The sequence below is a fragment of the Pyrgilauda ruficollis genome, unplaced genomic scaffold (genome assembly GCF_017590135.1).
Source record: "Pyrgilauda ruficollis isolate IOZ18807 unplaced genomic scaffold, ASM1759013v1 scaffold6, whole genome shotgun sequence".
NCBI classification, from domain to species: domain Eukaryota; kingdom Metazoa; phylum Chordata; class Aves; order Passeriformes; family Passeridae; genus Pyrgilauda; species Pyrgilauda ruficollis.
The window spans coordinates 183,716-207,529 of NW_024527710.1; the positions used below are offsets into that span (position 1 = coordinate 183,716).

General features: G+C 37.3%; 1 protein-coding gene across 4 annotated transcripts in view; it reads left to right on the plus strand.

The window, feature by feature from the left end:
- COL11A1 (collagen type XI alpha 1 chain) overlaps positions 1 to 23,814 on the plus strand; it is a 130,594-nt gene that overhangs the window by 77,858 nt on the left and 28,922 nt on the right. For all 4 annotated transcript variants that reach the window (XM_041483104.1, XM_041483106.1, XM_041483103.1 and 1 more), the window contains 13 exons: positions 2,743 to 2,796; positions 4,963 to 5,007; positions 5,138 to 5,191; positions 5,281 to 5,325; positions 8,306 to 8,359; positions 9,588 to 9,641; positions 13,740 to 13,793; positions 14,724 to 14,831; positions 15,612 to 15,701; positions 15,971 to 16,024; positions 21,662 to 21,769; positions 22,245 to 22,352; positions 23,409 to 23,462. In XM_041483104.1, the coding sequence (XP_041339038.1) occupies positions 2,743 to 2,796; positions 4,963 to 5,007; positions 5,138 to 5,191; positions 5,281 to 5,325; positions 8,306 to 8,359; positions 9,588 to 9,641; positions 13,740 to 13,793; positions 14,724 to 14,831; positions 15,612 to 15,701; positions 15,971 to 16,024; positions 21,662 to 21,769; positions 22,245 to 22,352; positions 23,409 to 23,462 (882 nt within the window). The remainder of the gene's footprint in view (positions 1 to 2,742; positions 2,797 to 4,962; positions 5,008 to 5,137; positions 5,192 to 5,280; positions 5,326 to 8,305; positions 8,360 to 9,587; positions 9,642 to 13,739; positions 13,794 to 14,723; positions 14,832 to 15,611; positions 15,702 to 15,970; positions 16,025 to 21,661; positions 21,770 to 22,244; positions 22,353 to 23,408; positions 23,463 to 23,814) is intronic.

Here is a 23,814-nt window from a genome sequence, read left to right on the forward strand (position 1 = left end):
TGCTGACATTCTTGAAAGAGAATAGGCATGATATTGACTAAATGGATGCTGATAGTGATGGAAATTTCCAGTGTGGTGCAGGGATTCCATTTGTGTGATTATTGCTTCTTCCATGGAATAAACCATATTTCTTTGAAACATATCATTTACAAGTTTTCCTCATGTTTTCCTTTAGTTTCTTTTAAGTCAAACATGACAAAACACAATCCTTAGTTAATTTAAGCACCTACATTTATCCTTCATCTACTTTATATATTTGGATTGCAATAGAAAACCACACGGGGGCTTCTGGTTTAAAACATTTTTATAAAACAAATTTCTATCAAGTTAATCCTAACCCATCTTTAGGAAATGGGCATGTTAAATTAATTGCAGGATCTCTTTTCTGAGATTAGAAAGAAAAAAGATGGAATAAAAGCATAAAGACATTTCACTGTGTAAAGAAGACCATTAGGGAAACACTGTAGCTCTAGTCCTTCTCAAAGAATTCCCATCTAGGTAAATATCACAAGTGAAAGAATCCCTTACCACTCCTATATATCTGACCAATCAACCTGCAGTAAAATCCTCAGTTCTCTTCTACTTTGGATTTATTTTTATTTCCAAATCTGAAATTATGGGGGGTTTTAGATGAAATGCAACTTCCAGACTAGCAAAGTGTTTTTTCTCGCTCTGCCCTGTACTTCAACCCTTTTTAGCCAAGTGAATGGACTGTCTGAAGAATGCTTATTCACTGAACACTGCATTAGTGAAAAATATTAAAACTATCTATGGAAAGTACTCATGAAAACTATTCACCATGAAAGACACAGGGGTTTTGGCTTCAGTTTCTTAACTCAAAATGTCTGAAATTTTAGAATTGTAGAATTTTAGAATTTTTTAGAATTTTAGAATTGTCTTTTGAAATTCTAACATAAGAGTTTTACATTATTCAGGTCTAAGAACAAAAATGAGGTAACATTTCAAATAAAAGTTGATTGATTATTTTTTCAACAAGGACTTGATCAAGAATTTCCTTGCATTAAGTTTTTATCACATTAAAATTGAAAATAGCTCTCAAGCTGCATTCACTGTTGCTCTTCCAATTTTTTGCTTAAATTTCTAAGAAAGACTAATGGCAGCTACAATAGATAATTCACTAGAGACTTCTTTGGAAACTGAGTCACAGGCCAGTTCAAATGAACATGACAGAGTGAGAAAAAAGCAGCAAAAATATGATAGCTATGTAAAGCAAATAGGAAATCTTGTCCTAGTATTGTCAAGAAAGTTGACATTATTCTTTTTGTTGATACTTTGTTTTTGTTTTTTTTCTAAGAGTTGTTTTAGACTACTGCCTTTATCTGCTAATTTTCAGTACACTTTTATTTTTCTCTAGTCCACTCCTTCTTCATTAGCACAGTTGCAAAAACTGCTGTGCATGTAAGATATTTACAACCAAGTCATGACTACTCCTGCCCCATCATTTGGTCTGGATTTTTTCCAGCCTTTTAATTTTAAAGAGCATGCTTGGGCTTCACAGACTATAATTTTTAGTTTTATTCTTATATAAAGTTATAACTAGTGAAGAATTAAGAAGTAAGAAAGGAAATAAAAGGAAAAGGAATGTAAAAGGAAAAGGAAGGAAGAAAAATATTACTTTTCTGCCACCAGTCAATATCAGTAAGTGTTTCATTAGAATATGTGTTAGTGAAGTTATACTACCTCTAAGTCTTTTATGGATAATTGGAATGGTTATGTAAAACAAGATTCATTAGAGGAAAAACAGAAGTAAGAACAAGAGAAAAACAGGGAAAACAGTTCATTTCAAAGAGCACCAAGAAATTATATTTTAGGTTTTTGTTATATGCATTTTATTTGCCACTAAGATGCTAACAGCAAGCTGCACAGACATAGATGCACTATGATAGCAGGGACCCTGGCTAGTAAATTTCAGTGGCCAACCAAACCAAACACTCTCTATTTTCATCCCCAGTCAGTTAAAAGTATATTTTATCATGATTATCACCTCTTTGATCCCAAGTTCCTTATGAAAAATTAACACCTTGGCAGGTAAAAAGTCTGCTGTCCCACTGAACCTCTCTGCCAAAATCAAAGAAGAAAATAGTATTGTTCCCATTGGACCGGGCAGTTAGCAGAAGGAAAGGGGAGGAAAAAAGGAGGAGAAATAGAGCTGGGAGCAGTTTCAAATCAGATCATATCATAAGTTCTGCTTATGTACGAGTTGCATGGATCATTTAAATGAAACTGTCCATTGGTTGGTTTACAGTGACAAAAAGAGCTTGAAGTAATTAATTTACAGCTCAGTAAAGTGAATAGAAGATGTGGCAAATCCTTACCATTTTTTTGAATTATTTTTTAAAATAATTATCTTACTATGAGGCAACAAGGCCTTGTTTGTTTATCTTCATTATGATACAGTTATTTCTAGTGGACTGTTACTAATTATTGCTTTCCTGCTTTAAAAAAAAGGTGCAGAATTAATGAATATTTTATTGTCTAATAAGATGACAAATAATGTCGATTCTATACATTGATTTTTTTAATGCTTTCTGGACTGACTTGAGGCATTATGGTAAGTTTATTTACAGCTTTCATAAGTTTATTTACAGCTGTTTCAGTTGCAAGTTTGACATGTATGATGTACATGACTTTGGAGTTGTGCTTTATGTGTCTGTTAAATGTTGGCTCTACCACTGTTTTGCTCTTGATATCCTCTGACATTTGCATTGATTTCTTACATAGGGCTCAACTGGTTTCCCAGGATTTCCAGGTGCCAATGGAGAGAAAGGTGCAAGGGTATGATAATTCATTCTTGCATAACACTTTATTAGGTTTTAAAATTCAGCGCTGGGAGAAAAGACTGAAACCTAAGGATACAAGTTACTATCTAAAGAATGATAAAAACAGGCTTTTCACATTCAAGATGGACCTCTATGTAAAACAGATCATACTGAGGCACTATTTGCAATTCTTTAAGGTGTTGATCTAAATATACAAGAACTTGCACACTTTCTTGCTGCACATAGTGTCATAGTTATATAGTTTGAAAAAGAGAATAAAAATCACCTTTGCTGAAGGGCTTAGGGTTTGGTTGTTTGGGGTTTTTTTGGACAGTATAGCTGAGTGAGTTGGCAAGAACTATTTTCCTGTATCCCATGAATTATCCTGCTACCATGCAATTTACCCTCAAGGAAATTCAGCTTGTATTTCATAAATATTCTGACTTGCCACAAGGGGTTTTTTTTTAGGCTTAGCTTCAAAAAGGCAAAATATACCAGGCAAGATGAAGAATGTGTGCTATTACGTATATTAAAAAAAAAGTAAAATTACATCTTCTGCTGCTTTGTTTGCTTGAAGCAGGTGAGAGGAAATGTGTTATGCTTGTTCCTCAAACTATAACAATTAAAAATAGATTGTGCTGTTGTCTCTAAAATTCAATTGAATATAGCAGGGTATGTTAGAAAGATGGTGAAATTAAGAGATGAGTCAGAATTCATAGCTGATAGCAACATCAAGTCAAACAGGTAATATATATTACTATTATTCTTAAATTATTCTATTATTCTTATTATTATTATTCTTAAATTATTTCTTTTAAAGTTAAATAAATGAAATCCAATAGTATTTGCATTACTTATGTATGGTTTAAATTATTCTATTATTATTTCAGCTAAGGTAAAGATGCATTGTTATGTACAGGCACAAGCAACAAAGCAGTGCTCATTTCATGTTGTGGAAAAATGAGGCAACTGATAATAAATGCAGCAGATTAAAAAAAAAAAAAAAGCAAAACGATTGAATCAAACAGGAGGCTTAAAATTATGAAAATCTTACTATATTGCTTTCAGGCCTTCTTAAAGGCCTGTTTTCAGGCCTTCTTAAAGCTTTAAGTTCAGCTAGGGTATTAACCATGCAATTAATACCATCAAACTGCTGGTACACTGAAATATTATGCTGATCATCAGTGAGCCCATAACTGCATGTTTTGTAATGAGAATCAGCTATTATTGTTAATCTTGCCTAAAGGGTTATCATGGTGTTTTATGCTACCACGCATACACGTGAAGAAAGTCAGTCCCTGTCCTTGAGAAGATCACAGGCTGAGTAGCATTTCAAAAACAGCACATAAATTTTATTCTGCTAAGTGAAATAAAACCAACAGTAAAAAAAATAAAAGAAAAAAAGAAAAAAAAATCCCTGCCAAGAAAACAGATGAGTGCATTTAATTCGTTTCTGATAAAGGGAAGCTTTGTGCCAGAACATCTCTGATGATTTTTTGGTTGCTGGTTTGTTTACTTTGGAGATTCAAAAGCACCAGCCATGCGGTTCCTTTCTGTACCTGAAAATTACTTTCTTGAGTTTTAAGATTCTTTGCATTACAATGCACAGCAATTCCAATGCAGAGCCTAAAGAAAAAATCACATTCAGTGTGATTAGGAGATATATTAAAGCAAAAAGGACTGGTATTCTGGCAAGTTCTGAATCTCTGTCAAGTGTGCATAATTTTGGTAGGTATTACAGTGCCCATTTCTGTTATGAATGAAGAGAGGCTTGCCCTTTTTTTTCCTCTATTAACCTGTGGAGCTGTCCACAGGAACCCAGGAACTTTGTTTTTAAGGCTGTTCATGATGCCAAGTTCTTTAGACTACTGCAGAGGGACTCTGCTTGTTGTGTGCCACCTTCAATACCATTTTAATGTGATTTAAAATGTTCTAATGCCTCTGACAGAATCTGACTCTCAGGCAAATTTAGTGCATTTAGCCACAAGTTCCAGCGAATTCAGAAAGATAACCAATTTTCTCAAGGACCATGATTCTGTAAATTGAAATGCAAAGTAGATAGTTAAAGGTAAAATAACATTTAAACTTAAGGGAGTTGCTCTCTGCCTCCAATTCAGTAAAAAAACTTCATCTCACAAATAGAGTGCAAGCTAAGATGATTCCTGTGAACTTTTCTTTCCAGGGGTTGCATGGCAAACCAGGCCCCAGAGGACAGCGAGGACCAACAGTAAGTTCCTTTGATTTCCAATTTAGAAGTTTCCCTGCATAAATTGCATCCACTATACTGTGACAAATTACTTTTATTAGATTATAATATCCAGTATTTATCACCAAGTGCATCTGTGTTAAATTGACAGGGTCCAAGAGGCTCAAGAGGTCCCAGAGGTCCCACTGGTAAACCAGGTCCAAAGGTAATTGTCAAGCACACTGTATAGATTGGCTACAGGCTGTTTCTTTTAAATAAATGTAAATCCTTGAACGTACTCTCTTTCCCTTCCAGGGCACTTCAGGCAATGATGGTCCTCCTGGCCCACCAGGCGAAAGGGTTTGTGAAAGCCATCTTTGTACATGTTTTTCCCACTATATACAAGTGTGATTTGATTTATTTTCAGTTCTCCCTCCTATATCTCTGTGCTACTTTGACCAGGATAACCAGAACTAACAAAACCTCAGTTCCAGTGATGCTTTTCACAAAGTTATGAATGAGGTGGCTGAAGTTTGCTGAAAGCTTCTTCCAGCTGTATCTCAGTTTTGTACCCACAGGACACAGAGAGTACATACACACTTCTTGTTACATCCATGCACTTTGTACATGTTCCTGTGAATTACAGGTGTACTCACAGCTTAGACTCCTCAGAACTCCTCACCTACTGCAGCTTACTGCCTATTCATTGGATTACCAAACACTCAAGCCACATCCAGAAGATCCTTTTTTGAAACAGCTGAGTTTTTGTTCAGATCAGCTAAGAATTCCCTTCAACCTATTTTCTGCATGTTTCAGAAATCCTATTGTTCTCTCTAAAACAAAACTTTCTGCTTGCTATTATCTTACCAATCAATACACAAATCCACTACACAGCTCATTGTACAGCACTGTAAATAAAAAGAGTATTAATAAATCGGTTTTGTAATGGCAGCACTTGAAAACCAAATCAGTTTAAATGGATGAGCTTTCTGCCAAAGCATTTTTGCAAAGCTTAAACTTTTCTTTTGTAGTCATATTTCATTAAACTGCTAACCTTTTTCATCTAGAAAGCCTAAAGCTCTTCTCTCAGTATCCACAGCAAGGTCCCAATGTTCTGTAGGAGTATTATTCTTCAGGAGGGAGCTCCTTGTGCATTTTCCTCTGCTCCATAATATCACCTTTTTTGGCATTAGCTAGGATGTGGGATGGAGAGAACGAGGCATAGACCAAGAGAGGCTATGTATGTTGCTTTACACTGAGGAGGATCAGAGGCAGCCTACCAGAAGGGGAATAGCAGATCCTTGTGGAAAAGCAGTTTTCTGACAGCTCCAAGAGTTTGCAAGGGAGAGAAGTTGTGGGGATACTAAAACAATGAGCAGATCAATCCAAGATGAAGGCATCCCTGGAGAGAAACTGATAAAAGCAAAGAGATGAAGAATCATAAAGCACCATGTTTCTCATCACTTGTGTAATATAAGAGTGAGGTATCTATTTGCTTCCCAAGAGGGATGTCAACCAAAAAATAAAACTGTCATCTCTACTCCTCTGAGACTATTTCAGCTACCAAACATGAAAATAATAAATAATCTATCCTGTGTAGCTACTGTTAAAATGAAATTTAATAACAAGAATGAAAATGTAATTTTGATAGCACACTCTTAGTATTCTAGTGCTTTTTCTCACATAATCCGTCAGTCCACTGACTTGAAACCTGCAAGCCATATTGTGAATGAAAAGAAAAATGTAAAGTTTTTTCCTTAAAAAGCCTCAAAGCTTGAGAACAGGGGAAATTGTTGAGAAAGAAGGTGCCTCTAATGTAAAACTTCAAGTTGTGTTCCTGAAACCCAGTTTCTGAGACTGTCCCATTTCATTCAGGTATTTTGTAGCTCAGTCAATTTTACTAGTTTTCCTCTATAAGGCTCCACTTTTCTTATACCCAGAAACAAATGAGGAAAGTTAATTTGCTCACAGACATGGCATATTGAAAAATGACCCAAACCCTCCTATGGAGCCTATTTGTATGTTATGAAGGGTTCAGAAACAGACTTACACATCTTTTTGGAAAAAAAAAATTACAGATGGGCAGTAAGATCACAAAGATTTCTCCCTTTGCCTAGCACTTCTTAATTGATTCAGATTTAGCATTTCAGTATAATAGAAGTCTGCCCTGGAATAAGATTCATTTAAGATCAAATTCTCCCAGGCTGGGCACAGGGGATCCTCTCCCCAGCTACATTTGTGCACTGCTTTGCCCACTACAGAAGGCAGCTGTGCTCTGCAAGCCTGGCCTCTAAGGAATGTGGCCTATGGAACTCCCAGGAGCAAAAGGGTAGAATAATTTGGGAGATGTAGTCTCCTGCTTTTGCATCAAACCAACATTTCTAACATATTTGGACCCCTGATGTCATAGCAAACCCACACATCATACACCAAATAGAACAGGATAAAGTCTTGCACATATGGCATGGGTACATAACTCAGCTGTGGAACCATGTAAAAGCAATAAGACTCTTAAGATTTCACTTAGTGCACTAAAAACTAAATAGCAAAAAGGATTTTCATAAGTTGGCATAGTACCTTTCAGCATGGTAACAGTAAATTTTAAAAGCTGGCCTCTGGGGTTTTTTTCATAACAACTTCAGAAAGAGTCATATAAGTTAGTACTCAGTGTAAATATCTATGATATAGGTATTTACATGTGAACATACATGCATATGCACATGCTCACAATGCACTAAGTCAGTTGATCATCTTTAGCTAAATTTGTAAAACCATGCTGCATGAAAATTTTCTCTCTCCATATATCTGTATATATGCAAAACTATAAAAATATAATGGGATTTTAAAACTATTTTTCATAATAGTAAACATGCTGTATTTAATCCCAGCTAACTCTGAAAAGTTTATTCTTTATGGAATTTTGTGCTGTTGTACTGGTTGGAAATATTATCAGGGTTTAGGAATTGCCAGAGATGAATGTTTTACTGAAAAAGATGACCAAAGTATTAACTAAGTCCCCTGGTTTATGCAATATGTAAGAACAGTGCTTCTAACTCACAGTTGGTTCCTACTTTATTATGCACAGTTTTAGGCAAACATAGTTGAGGTAAGTAGTCTTCCTCATATTTTTACTGGATTCCTACACAAGCACTATTGTTTTCAGGAAATCCCTCCGGTGTCTGTGCATGTGAATTGTGACTAACAATATTTATGACAGTGTGGCTGAGGTTTTATGCTTAAATCCAGACATTACCTGCAGTGTTCCTATATTCTATAATTGAAACAAACTTTTCAATACAGCTTGAGTAGAACTTCACTTGTTTGTTTGCCTTTCATCCAGGGACCACAAGGGCCTCAGGGACCTGTTGGATTCCCTGGACCAAAGGGACCTCCAGTAAGTATCTCTTTTATTAAGTTTGTGCAACAGGAATTGTAGTTTTTGTAGAGTGCCTCTGAAGTAAATAGTTGAAAAATTATGTAAGAGATGGTTAATGTATAGATTAAAAATGTTATTGTTGAGCCTTAAGAGTTTGGGCTCACATATTTAACACAGTCATTGGTGCAGCTCAAGACATTGAGAGTAATCACCAAACTGCAAGTCTGGTATGTCCTGCCAGAGACCATGTGACACACTGAGTTAGGCAAAATGCTGCTTTGCTGTGACGAACATCCCGCGTGTGGAGACGCGAGCCTTGACTCCATGTTTCAGAAAGCTGGTTTATTATATTATGATATATATTATATTAAAATATTACATTAAAACTATACTAAAAGAATAGAGAGAAAAAATTCATCAGAAAGCCAGAAAGAACAAGAATAGAATGCATAACAAAATCTTGTGACTGCTCACAGCCTTGGTACAGGTGGCTGCGATTGGTCATCAGGTGAAAACAATCCACATGGACCAATGAAAGATGCACCTGTTGCATTCCACAGCAGCAGACAGTTATTGTTTACATTTCTCTCCTGAGGCACCTCAGCTTCCCAGGAGTGGAAAAATCCTAGCAAAGGATTTTTTATAAAATGTCATGGCTACACTTTGCTACTGTATATTTTCTTAGAATGATTGATTCACTCAGGAAAAATGAAGAGGAAGGAGGTATTCATTAGTAGCAGGAACATATAGAAGTAATAGCACATTTGAGCTGCCCCCTGAACCAGTCTTGGTGTTTTTCAGGTGTCCCTCTGCTCAGGTACATGTTGCTCGTGAAAGCAACAAAGCACCTGTGATTTTTTTCTCCCATGCATTTGTTACTTTTATTTCCAATTCCAAAACCTGAAATGTCATCATGTACTTCTGAAATCCTTAGATTTCTGTTTAGTCATTAACCAAAGAAAAATGGAGGTATAGGGAATTTCCATGATTTCTGAATTTGCAGAAATCTATTTTGAACACGTTTGCATGTGGCAACAGTCATTTTCCAAGCAATTGTTAAGACACTATAGGAAGGACACAAGGAAAATGTTATTATTAATGTCCTAGTTAGCTAACAAAGAAGCAGTTAAAAGTTACCAAAGACTAGTGTAGAAATGAACAGAGAGCAGAGATTCTGATAGCTAATCGCACACTCTTTTTGAGAATGGCTAAGAAATTGCTTGATTTATTTATTTTATCATTTCAGGGTCCACCTGGAAAAGATGGCTTGCCTGGGCACCCAGGACAGCGGGGTGAGACTGTAAGTAAATGTACCCTGCTGTGTTAGTGTTGTTCTAAAGGTCATGGTTATGTGATCAAATCCAAAGAAATAGAGACAACAGGGAAAAGGGAAAGAGGCTGGCACCAGGAGGTTACATAACTGTACTTTTCTTGTAGATGGGGCATGAGAAAGCTTTATTTCGCTCCCATGATACAAGTGTGAGGTTATTCTTTGCTATGTCTAGTTAGCAATATCAGAAGGAGTTTAAGTGTTTAATAGAAGTAAAAGAGATTAGTGCCCAGATCTCTATTTAAATTAAGATTTTCAGGCAATTACTATACAGTAGTTTTCTCCCTGAATGCCATGTAGCAAAAATAGTAGCATGAAAAGAAGTCTTATTGATGATAAACAGCAAGAAAACTGAAAAACCAAGACCTTTGGAAAGTAGGATCAGGGATGATTGAACCTATTAAAATAAAATTTTGAAACTATGTAACTCATCTAAGAATCATAATTAATAAATTCTGGCATCAAAATGAAAAAAGTACTATGTAATACTTTGAATTACGTTTAAAAAACACACTATTTCTGTGTGTCAGAATGTTACTCATATTCCATTATAAAATAAAAATTCTCACTTGGATTTTTCAGAGCCAGAGAAAGCCATAAATTTATTTATTGAGAATTTTTCCCAGCATGTAGAATGTGTTTTAGGCTCCAGCTTCACTGGAAATCTGTTAGTGACTGCTGAGTCACTTCCACGGCTGGAAGGAGGAGCACAGAGCTTGGAGTAACACATCCCTGTGAAAATCTCTGCTTTCTTCTGCTAGTATTCTAGCATTGTCACACTGTAATACTTTGCAATGATAGTGGCTTTTTTGTGTATGAAACATTATTGACTCCTTCTTTGTTCTTTTCCTTTGCAATGATGCAAAAACTGTTGTGTACCATAAGGATCAATTGTTGACATTGTTTACAATGCAGGAAGCTCAACCTTGTTCTTTAGTCTGCTGTTAGAAAGGTACAATTTTCCCTTTAGCTTTAGTGCTTTGAACATGAGCCATTAACGTGCCAGTACAGCAAGGAAAGCAGAGAGCATTCTGTGCTGCAGCAGGGGGATCTTTTCCTTCTGCCCAGCCCTGCTGAGGCCAGGAGCAGTGTCCAGCTTTGGGCTCCTCAGGACAAGAGAGCTCCTGGAGAGTGGCCAGGAAAGGGCCACTAGGATGATTAAGGGACTGTAGCATCTCTGCTGTGAGTAAAGGCTGATGGAGCCAGGACTGCTCAGCCTAGAGAAGGCTCAGGCCTTACCCAAGTACAGAAATACCTGAAGGGAGCTGCAAAGAAGATGGAGCCAGGCTCTTTTCCATGGTGCCCAGTGACAAGAGGCACTGGGAATAAACTGAAACACAGGAGGTTCTATCTGAGCATCAGGAAGTGTTTCTCCCTGTGAGGGTGACCAAGCACTGTCCCAGAGTCCCCAGAGAGGCTGCAGTCTCCATCTGAGGTATCCAAAAGCCATGTGGACGTATTCCTGAGCACCGAGTTCTCAGCAGCCCTGCTTCAGCAGAGCAGTTGGACAAAATATGACTCCAGAGGTCCCTTCCAACCTCAGCTATTCTGATTAAGTGATGCAACTTGTAGCAAAATATTCAAAATACAATGAAGCTATGGACACTGCTACTGTGTGAAACTTGAACCAGGTCCCTCAGATTCATTCAGTGCTATGGTTCTCTAATTTTGTATCACTTTGGGTTTAGTATGGTTATACTAATAAAATTCTTAAGTAGCCTAGAAGCAAATGCAGCTTTTTGTTAGAATTGTTTTCTGTCCTGTGTGTTTGTAAACTTGGGCCAAAACTATGTCTAAAATATTTTTCCCCATGGGTTCTTAAATATGTGTTTTTGTAGAAAACCAGATGGTTTTAAACCAATCAGCAGGCTTGTTGACTTGCTTTTCCTGAAGAATATACTCCAGACTTTTGAAAAATTTATAAATAGAAAACTTTTATTGTACTCATCTTTTCATTCACTGGCAGATAAGATTATTAAGAATTCTGTTTCTTATTTAAACACATATCTTATTATAAAGTTCATTGGTGCATATGGGCATTTCAGCAATGAGGGAATTAGGATAAGAGACATAGTCAAGCTTAGCAAATTAGAGAGCCAGATTCCCAGGTTGCACTCTGCAGTTTGTTTATGGAATAATAAGCACATGTTGACAGCAACTGAGGTAACTATTGGTGAGGAAGACGCTGCAACTTTTTCCCCCAGTAAGACATATACACTTTGAAGAACTGATGTTGTTTGTTGAAATTGTAGACATAGGAACAGTAATATCATGATAAATAATTTGGAATAAAAATGTAGGAATAAGCTTTATACTGGAAACCAATATTATGCCAATTTGTCCTTAGAAGTGATTATAAATTTCAGTGATGTTAATCTCAGTTAGGCAGGAGGCATCAACAGTGAAAATTACTAGATTGTCTGCTGTTATGGAAGAATTTAGTGTTTCATGCTTGTGAAAAGACAAAATAGAAATATACTACCTGTAGCATCTGTTGGAATTCATTGAGGGACTTCTTATTACAATAAATCTTTTCATTAATTTGTCTTTCACAGAAAATAACAACAACAAAAAAAAATTAGAGGCTACTTAGGCACTTCAAAACACACATGAGACATTAGTGTAATTTTTTTATTGCTAAATATTTTAGATGAAGCCATGGAAGTTTCAGGTCTTCTTGAGTAGTTGCTGAAATCTCCTTTGCTTTTTACATTTTTTAAAAATCTGGATCTGTAGGAATAGATAAGCTTGTAACAGAAGAGAAAAATCAGTGTAGTGAACCCATCATTAGCATCAAGAAACAAAGTACCAATACATTCTGCCAAATTGGGACTAGCAGGTCTTCTCAAGGTGCTTTCAGTAAGTGAGTGATGTTCAACTTTCTTTGTCTTTCCTGATAACAGCCTTACAGATAAAGCTTTGATTATATAAAGGAAGGGACATGGGAATGATTTCATCTGGAGCAGTTCTGGTTTTCTGTCATTAGAACAAAGGGGTACTTATGTCTTCTTTTTTTTTTTTTTTTTTTTTTTTTTTTTAAATCCAGATCATTTCAGTGGTCTGAGGGAGTGCCTGATTTATGGGCCAACCTGAACCCTGGTAACATCTGGCTGGCAGATGGAACAGAATCAGACTGAGACAGAAAAGCTCAAACAGGAGCTCATGGAATAGGGCAGCTATCAGTCAGACTGCCCAGAGGAAAGCTGAGTAGGGCCCAATATTTGAAAAAATTGGGGCCAGGTGACCCCTTTGTTTTTACACAGGTGAGCAGAGCAGGAGGCAGACACAGGCTGTTTGGCAGGCAATATTGTGTAGGACCCTCATGTCACCCAGCAGGAATGCACTGTCTAACACTCTTCCAATATTTGAAAGAAATAATTTAGCATAATTCAAAGATGCATTAAACAGTGCCATTAAAAAGTGACATTCTCATTCAGATTATTGACTAATTTTGGCCTGAAATTCTGGGCTGCTGATTAGAAAATGAAAATTACGTAAAATTTCCATGCTCTAAAAAATTGTCTCAAAAATATTTATATTCTATTCTGGTTTTGACATAACATTGATTTCTCACTGGCATTCACATTGTCTTTTTTACCATTTCTATGTAACCTTCACCTTTCTTTTCATTTTCTTTTTGTCTCACCTCCATTTTAATGCCCTTCCAACTTAATAGTCCATCTGTGTCTTTCTTTAAAAAGCATTTTTATGTCAGGCTTTATGATTCATAATATACATATGTAAAAATGTATTTTCAGCTGTCTTTTAGCTGCATCACTTATGCATTCAAACTCATCTAATCAAGTTCTCCTAGAGAGATTTGTAAAACTGGTGGCAATTTTTACTGCTGTACCACCTCAGAGAGATGGGAACTGAGAGATGGAAGAGAGATTAATCAGCATTTCATATCTAGGCATACACAGACAAAAAAAGATTTCTCTTTTTAATTTTCCAAAGAGAAGGAATGTGTGACATGGAATTTCTCATTCACCTCTTCAGCACAGATATGAATTTTGCTCTTTTATAACTTGTAAAGGGTAATGTAATATTCTGTCATTTTTTTCACAGGGTTTTCAAGGAAAAACTGGTCCTCCTGGTCCTGGTGGTGTTGTTGGCCCTCAGGTACATAATTTAATTTCATAGCTGACTTCATGAGACTGTTTAATGGTTATATTATGGATAAGGCAGTCGCTCTTGCTGTGTTAAAAGGACCATATCCATTGTTATATTAACTTTTGCAACAGAAGTTGCATAACAATATCAGAAGCTATACTTAGTAATCATCAGTGATTCCACCAAAAAAAAAGAAAATATTTGGGTTACGTTTCCATTTTGTTTTATGTTTTGATTTGGGCTTTTTGTAGGTTTGTTTTTGTTTCAGGGGTTTTTTATGTGATTATGAAATCGGTGGTTTACAGAAGTCAAAGATGCACATTTCTCTACCACTTTACAAAGAACAATGCTACATGTGAATTTCTTGCCAGAGAAAAAAATTCAGTAACTTTTAGATTGTGGAGAGATAAATTATCAAAATTTCATTTGATTTAACCTTATTAATTTACAACTTAATCAATCATTTAGAGCTTATTTAGCTATTTCCCTCAGTGGAACTTTTCTGCTAGGGAATCTGAAGAGAGATCTTTCAACTCTCCTGCCTTACAATTCCTGTTATTCGGAAAAGCACCAGTACAGAACTGTTTCAAGACAAGAATAGCACATGGATTTCTCTCCTGTGTCCTTTTTATAACCTTCTCCCATACATGCTGTGCTTTAAAGCTTCAGTGCTTAAGGAACAAGGTCAGGATTTCACTCTTTGGAAGCTGCACAGACGTGTCTGCAGGCAAAATGCAATGCAAGATTTATTTTATAGGACAAAGATATTTTGTATGTCAGCCTTGCCTGGAGGGAAGGTGAGGAATGTGCCCTAACCAATGGCAGCACTGTTTGGTAACATAACAGCTGGATATTGAGAATCTGCTCCTCTCCACTTCCTCCCACACCCTCAAGACATTAAATAACTTCAGGTGACTGAAGTTGTACTTTTGTGCCTAGGGTCCTACTGGTGAGACTGGACCAATTGGTGAAAGAGGCCATCCAGGTCCTCCTGGTCCCCCAGGTGAACAAGGGCTCCCAGGTGCTGCAGGAAAAGAAGGTGCTAAGGTATGATGTGGCTTTGGGGAACAAACAGGAAGGGACAGATAGACTGCTGACAGTGTGACATTTCAAATCATCATAAAGACATGCAGATTAAAATCAGAACATACAGCATAAAATCATGATTGGCAGGTTGCACCCAGAAGGACTTGGAAGACTGGAAGATTCCAATTTTAGACATGAGTCTGCTTCCACTGAAATAATGAGAATTCTCTTGAGCCAAAAATTAATATTTTTGTAATAAAAGCGAAAGAAAAATTGTTTGCATGTAATATGCATTTAATATACTAATCATATTCAATATGTCATACTTAGTAATGTCATTTTCACACCAAGGTAGAAGATTGTACATTGGTATTTAAAGTCAGATGTGTAGTAGTGAATAAAAGGTAGAATTTCACTGAATAAATTTAAGTCCTTGCTTAATTTTTGGCTGCCATTGGGGAACAAGAAAAATATTACTTATCTAGTTACTTTGTAATTCTATTCAATTTTTTATTAAAATTTGGTATCAAAAATTTTTACTGAATATATTTTTAAACATATTTTTACAGCTTGTTGTGTTTTTCACTATTTGTATTCCATAACTGGTACTGTATTTTGTCAAAGTTCATTATAAATTTAACCACAGAATATTGTACTGATAAAAGAATTAGTGGGTGAATAGCTGGGAGCACAATTTTTGTTTTCATTACTATAACTAGGATCTGGTAGTTAATTTTCATCGCTCAATGTACACCTAATTTTTAAACATGTTTTTTAATCAAAATGTAATATGTTTCCCAGGGTGATCCAGGCCCTCAAGGCATTCCTGGGAAAGATGGACCAGCAGGTCTTCGTGGTTTCCCTGGAGAGAGAGGCCTTCCAGGTGCTCAGGTATGATATAAGCACTAGAGCAATTGCCATGATATTTCTAAATAAAATAAACAATGTATTAACTCCTTTATTTATTAAGCCTTCTACTGTGCTTAAATTAAATACAGTAAGAGAACAGACAAAAATATAATTGGCTAAATAAGAAGTAAGGAAATTATTCAAGTTTCTTTCTTTGTATATTTACATTTTTCCTATTATATGTCTTGCAAAATTACTCTTGAACTTTCCAGTTTAGTAGACAGGCTTTTTTTTTCCTTTCCATTTTTTAGGGTCCAGCTGGTCTGAAAGGAGGAGAAGGCCCACAGGGTCCACCTGGCCCAATGGTAAGTAAACATAATAATTCTATGAAAATACACACAATATTACCTAATAACCTTTTTTCTTCTTTAGATGCTGGGATGTTTTCATTACACAGTCTGTAAAACAGCAGACAGATCAGACTTGTACTAAGTATCCATACTAATAAACATGCATGGATTATGGTGGTAGAGAATATCTGAAGCCTTCTGCTACTACATTTAGTTACAACATTTACTTGCTGCTCAATACTTGTCACTTATGTCAAACTGGTTTTGAGATGAGAGGGGTTCTCCACAGTGGAAAATTCCATGGATAGTGACTCATGCTGTTGTGGAGGGCTTGCCTTAGCTGGATGCCAGGTGCCCACCAAACTGCACTATCCCTGCCCTCCTCAGCTGGACAGGAGAGCACAAGATACACTGAAAGGCTTGTGAGTCAAGATACGGACAGGAAGATCAGCCACCAGTTACATCATGGGCAAAACAGACTGGGAAAATGAGTTTATTTTCTATCAAATCAGAGTAGGATGGATAAGGAGAATCAAAACCAAAGTCTGAAAACACCTTCTCCCCACCCTCCCTTCTTCCCAGGCTGAGCTTCGCTCCTGATTTTTGTTTTATCCTGCCCCTAAGCAGAGCAGGAGGATGGGGAATGGCCCTCAGTTTGTCACACTTCTTCCACCACATCCTTCCTCCACATGGGGAGGACTCCTCACACTCTTGCCCTGCTCCACTGTGGGGTCCCTTGGCTGTGAGGCAGTCCTCCATGGACTTGTCCAACGTGAGCCCTTCCCAGGGCTACAGTCCCTCATGAACTGCTCCAGCCCAGGTCCCCCACAGGGTGCAGTCCTTTTGGGAGCTGGCTGCTCCAGTGTTGGTCCCCCAAGGGGTCACAAGTCCTGCCAGCAAACCTGCTCCAGTGTGGGCTCCTCCCTCCACAGGGCCACAGGTCCTGCCCACATCCTGAGCCATTGCAGGCTCTCCATGGGGCACAGTCTCCTCTGGGATCCACCTGCTCCAATGTGGGATGCTCCATGGGCTGTGGGAGGATCTCTGCTCCCCTTCTGCTGTGCATTGTTCCCCCACTTCTTAAATATATTATCCAAGATGTTCTACCCCTGTCACTAATGGGCTCAGCCATGGCCAGCCCATCGGTCCCGCTTGGAGCTGGTGGTGTGAGCTCCACTGGACATGGGGAAAGTGGCATCTTCTCTCAGAAGCCAGCCCTGTAGTCCCCTGCTAGCAAACCCTTGCCATGCAAACCCAGTATTCCTATGTTCCCTTTGTACAACTGTGTAAAATCATGTCAGAATTTTTCTTCTCGGCATTTTAAGCTCAATAGTAGAGTATGCTTCAAGTTACCTATTCTCTGTTGTCATGCTTTATGCAAAGAAGTTCTACAAGGATGCACTGGCATTCAAAACATGCTAGAGTTATTCCCAAATGTGAATTGTGTAGATTTGTGACAGTCATCTTGTCAACTTATTTCTTTCATACAGTGCAATTGAGGTTAAAAAAGAAAAGAATCAATCATCACAGCTATTCATGTTAGGAAAAAAAAAAAGTAATGGAGGAGCTGAATTTCTGTGTGCTCCAACAAAGCTCTCTTTTGTCCTCGCAATTCATATTCAGATTAGAATGCATTAAATGAAGATAAAAATCCACACATAGTACAGTACAAGTAATACATAGGACTTGAATTCTTAAAATGAATTATTGAATTCTCAATGCCAAAAACTTGGATTTACAGTTCTTAACACAGTGCAGTATATATATGTTTCCAAAAGGCACCAAAACAAAGAATGGAGTGGAATGGAATGGAATGGAATGGAATGGAATGGAATGGAATGGAATGGAACGGAATGGAATGGAATCTAGCAGGGAGAGTCAAAAGGGATATCATCTTACCCATCTGAAGAACCTGAAATGTTAAAAGAAAGGATTAGTCAAAGTCAAGAAAGCATAGACCAGAACAGTCTCTTCAATCTAAAGGTCCTGTCTTGATTTTTTGTTGAAGGAGCCCCTAAGGCTCTGACCTCTCAAGCAGATGGTTCAGGTGCAGTGACCCAGAGCCCTTCTGAGCATACACAGCAGCCAGCAAAGCTGATGTGTGACACAGCCCCCTTTGCCAGCCAGCATTGTCCACACTGGAGCTGTGCCACTCCTGCCATGGTCCTCAGAAAGACATATCACACAAGGTGGGAGGAAAAAGTACACACCTTATTTAGTGATAGTTGTCTGTATTCTGAAATACATATGTTTGAATTGAAATTCAGATGATCCATGTTTTTCTAATTCTTATAGAATGTGTATAAGTTAGTGTTTTAGTTGAAAACATCAGAGCTTTTTTGAGGAGGATGTCTCAATTATCCCCATTTACCATCCTTTGGTTCAAATCATGGAGCTCTCTCAGAGCTCATGAATAGTATTCCTTTCATGTGAAACTAAATTGGTAGAGAAAATCCAGGAACACTATTAATGCTCCCCAGCTAATGGGAGTTCAGTGCCAGACTGAAATCATCATTAATTATAGTCCAGGAACACACAGAGTATGGGTATTGGGAGCACCAAGGACTTCAGTTCACTAACCTGTTCCTGTTGGGGACGCCATTCCTGCTGAGGTAAATAGTCATAGAAAGAAACCCTTAGGAGGCTGAGGATTTTTTGCATATAGTTTTTGCAGTCTTTAAGAAATAGATGTAGTGAGTTGAAAGAGAGTTTGAAGAGCAAAATTTTTAATTTTTTTAAATTTATTTTGAGCTTATTGTAGTGTAAGCAGGCCACTTCAGGTATAAAGAGGACCAAGTTGCCCTTAAAGTATTCCAAGAGTCCTCAGTAGGATTTTCATCTGTTTCATCTTTAATTACTAACTTGTTATCTCAAAACAGTATTCAGTGAAATACAAGTGTGTAGTGTCCTTAATACTGAGTTTCAGTGTACCATCAAGCTCCAGAATTAAGCCACAACGGCTTGCTTTTCTTCACAGAAGCTCACAGCAGACCATGAGCATCAAATACTCTGAAAATATTTTCCCATCTATTTTTAGCCAACAGCGGATACACACAGAAGTGTAATTGTAGCAGTCTTCATTTGCCATCTATAATAGGAAGAGAATCCATGCCACTGGCTGACTTTCCTGTGATTTCCTGCCAATACCAATTGTTTCTTACTAGCATATATAGTCAATTATAAGCTTTGTTTGGCTGCTGCATACATCTGCAAGCATACCAAACAAATGACTGCTCCAAATACTGTGCATATGCCAATTACTCTGTTTAGAGGGATTTGGACAAAAGAAAGGATGCATGAATGCACGTCAGAGCAAGAGGGGGTTCTGCAGGATTGAGGGGGGTATTTTCATGGTTTGGGGCTTTTTTTGGGAGGGCGTTGTGATTGGTTTTTTGTTATGTGGGGGGCTGAGTTTTTTTAACAATTCTGTTTTATCTGCTCTCTTTGTTGCTTCTGTTTGTTTTCTTCCCTTCTCCTACTACCGTGTGGAATGCTGAATGCTGATGAGAGAAAGCTCTTTGGAATGTCAAGCAGTCATTTTTCATTTGCTCATTTAGGAATAGGATGCTCAAATTAGACTCAGAATAAGCCAGCTGTAGGCTACCCAATTATCAGTACTGAACTATCTAGAGCTATCTTCATCTATCTGACAACATTTTACAGTCATGGGGACCTTCACTTGTTGAGCATTTTGTTAGCCATCAGTAAAAAGTATTGCTACTACCATGCAATGTATACAATAGCTGTCATTACATATCTCCTCACAGGAAGTGAGAGAAAACCAAGGTTGCTAATGAGTTTACAGTCTGTATAGCAGCAATACAAGACAAAACATGAGCTTCCATTCTGTAGAAGAGTTTAAAAAACCCCAACAAAGCAAATTAATAAAAAGATTCCATGATGTGAGTACTGCAAGACCAAAGGTTAACAAGTGGTTTCATAACATAGGGAGCTTGTTTTGTAGTGGGACAGAGTGACCAGAAAAAAATGAAACACAGAAAGAGAGAACAGACTTAAGAAACTGCTTAAAATGCTTTTCTGAGTTGGGACTATAATTTAGTATCTTCTGCTGTGCTCAGAGGCCATTCTCACAGAGAAAGAAGTGGTTCCTTGAAAACAGAATGTGTAGTCCATCTTCATAACTCATGTGAAATGCAAAGATGAATGTGAAAACCTGGCTGATTAAAAAGAGCTACTGGAAATTATGGCCACTGTTAGTGTCTGCTGTCTGACACAGGAAAGATCTATGAGTTATTTGGGTTTTTTCCTCTCTATTCTTACATCCTCCTGATGAGATGACCTAAAATTGTTCAGCTTATGAGAGCTGACAAGATCAGAGACCACGGTAGTATGACTGTAGGGTAGTGACTTTTTCTTGTTGAATTCACTGAAGCCTTAGGAACTAAAATAACAGAAATAGGACAGAAACTTAGGCAGCCACCCAGACTTAAAAAAACCCCCAACACCTGGAAGGATCAAGTCATCTATGATTTTCATACAATACTTTGAACACTCATGCAAATTTAGTTCTTACTGAAATAACTTGCTAAAATACTTTAAGAAACCATTCAGCACTCTTTTCTGTCACATTTATGTGGAGGGAAAAGCACCTCATTACGAAATTAGTACCATTTATGCTAATGAGGTCAGTCCGGGACAAGTATGTCATGAATAAAGCAAAAAAAAATAATAGGGTCCTCATAGCTGAAAGCATCATAAAATTCCAATATCTACAAGACAGCAAATTTGATGTTGCTTAAACATGAAAAAATATGCTATTTAGAGTCTCAGGGTTTTACTTTTATTATATTTAGTATTTTTATTTTTATTTTCTATTACTTTTCTGTTCTGTGATGCATCATCCTGCTATCAGTTGAAGAAGTGAAATTACTAATCATAACTTTGAAGTGTTGCAAACTATCTTGAAGGTGCAAAGCTGAAAATCTGGGAAATATTTTTGTACAGCAAACAAACATTTAACAGTACTCTCTTAATGCAAAAATTGTAAATTATTTAAAAGACAGAAACAAAGATGCAGTTTTAGTGGTTTTCAATACATAGTGTCTGTTGTTTCACCCTTGATTTTTAATATTACATTTTTAACTTTTTCCATGCTTATCTAAAGACGCCTGTACATAAAAAACCTCCTCTGTAGAGCACACTAGTCACTATACTTGAATGGATTTTTACAGCGGTGCACTGAAATGCAGAAATGTGATCATCACAGCAATGAACAGCACAAAACTTTACTAAAAATTTTGGTTTTGGTGTGGCTTTGTTCTGTATTTCGATATGGTGAATATGCTTTCATCAAAGCAGTATGTTAATATATTTTGAAAACATAGAGGGAAGTAAGTTCTTGAAAAGAGGTGGTTTTAAAGACACTCTCATTATGATGAACAAATACAGGAAGTGGTATTTACAAAAAAAAAAAAATTAGTGTTGTATGAACTGTATTGAGTACGAACTTCAGGTTGGCCCTTCCAGCCTTTTTTCTTTACTTGCGCGCATGATGGATGCATAACCTTCAACCAGCTGAACTCGCACTGCTGAGCAGCTTGTCTGATGACTTGCCTCATGAAAACTGCCAGCATTCCCAGGGCTCTCAGAATTCCTTTATCCTTTTATTCCTTTATCCTCTGTCTTTTCCAGGGCTCGCCGGGAGAGCGCGGAGCTGCGGGCACCGCTGGCCCCATTGGGCTGCCGGGCCGGCCCGGCCCCCAGGGACCCCCAGGCCCTGCCGGAGAGAAGGGTGCTCCTGTGAGTAACCACAGTCCCATGAAACCATCCCCGCACACACTTGTCATTCCAGAATGCTACTTGCTCCCACTCTGTTCAATATGTATTCTCAGAATACCCAAACTACTCATTTTAGATTTACAAATATGTACATAGTAAAACATTTCTCACGGTGCTCTCTAAGACCAGGAAGGGTTTAACCTGTTATTATCACAGCAGGGAGTGGATCAGTCTTTCAATAAAACTTTGTACCCAGCCACTCTGCATTAGAGTACAAGTATATTTGTCATCAGCTTCCATTATTATTTCATATAATTCTCTTATATATCGTCTTCCATGACAGTTTTCTTTCTGTTGTGGTGTTTTCTGCTTTGTTGGGTTTTTTTTTTGGAGGGGGGTGTGTGTTTTAATTTTGTATTGGTATTGGGACTCCCTGTACTGAAGTATTCATTCTCTCCTGTGATAATGTGGATCACTTCATTTTCTTCAAAACCAGGGTGAAAAAGGTCCCCAAGGTCCAGCTGGACGTGATGGAATACAGGGTCCTGTAGGACTTCCTGGTCCTGCTGGTCCTAGTGGTTCTCCTGGAGAAGATGGTGACAAGGTGAATCATTATAATTTTTATTAGTGCATCTGGGAGATCTGTCAGTACAGTTCTCTGTAGCTTTCCTCACAATAAATAGGGTGACAAGACAATAAATCTTATCCCTGCCTCCCCCAAATTCCCTCTGTCTGCTGCAAAAAATCCCTAAAAACCTATTCTATAACCAAATGTCTGAGGGACAAATGCCATGGGACCCTGTGATTTTTGTTAAAGAGCTAGTAGAATAACATTTATCCTGGCAAAGAAACAAGGATGAAAGTGTGGCAAAATAAGGCAAAATATGACAAAATTGATTTTTGCCTATTTTAGAAACTTGGTTTTCTGAATTAATAAAATGAAATGTCTTCAATAATATACAGGGATTCAGAACCACCAGAGGTTGTGCTGGTAGATTGAGGGTGTCAAAATAATTATGTTCACAGCAGAGATAGTCTGTTGACCTCTGGCAGAATTTAAAATATGACACCTTTCAGGATCATCTGGTATGGTTGCTTGACCCAGCACTCTTCTGTGAGTTAGCATGGGGTAAAGGTAAAGATTTCAACATTCATGTTTGTGATTCATGAGTGTTATTTATCCCACAGAGAGTATTTTCTGTGATTTAATTTAATTGTATTTCATTATTGTATAAAGAAAACATTCTTTTCTAATGTGGTTTCTTGGTGATTTGAATAATTGTGAAGTTTTGAAATACTGTACACAAGCAGTAGTTCAGTCATAAACAGTTACATGAGTCTGTAAATCAGGGTACTTTCATTATAAGTTCATATTGAAGGTGACATGAGCAACACAATTTCCTTTATTTAGAGCTCAGTTGCATTATACTTCAAAGCCAGGTCTCACTGCCCTTTTCAATTCAGCAATCAATATCTGGATTAATATGACGTATTATTGATCACTGCAGAATTGCTCCCTTTAGGCTTTCACTTGAAGCAGAAGCTTAAAACATAGAATAATCATATCAAAGGGATCATTTAGAGATACTGTGATACTGACTTCAGCTAAGTGTGAAGGAGAACATTTTAAAGAAGTTTAACTTTTAACTTTCAATTACAGGGTGAAATTGGTGAACCAGGTCAGAAAGGTAGTAAAGGTGACAAAGGAGAAAACGTGAGTAGCAAAATCCTTTGTGCATTACATCTACTCTTTATAAATAAAAGGTATTCATGCATGAAGTATGCAGGTAGTTTTGCTACATAAATGAGCAGAAAAAAAGACACACTCCTAAAATTTTCCTTCAAAATAATGCTCTTTTAATGCAATACTAGAGGTTTGGACTTACAGATCCAGGTATGTATTTATTATTGTTCATATAACTAGAGCTTATAGAATCATTAAAAAATATAAACTACATTCTTAAGCACCTTTCCTGTATCACTGAAATTCCTCCATTCTGCATTGGAACTGGAGAGACCAAGAATTCCCATACATTCTCTTACTGTGTTGAACTTCACTGACTGCA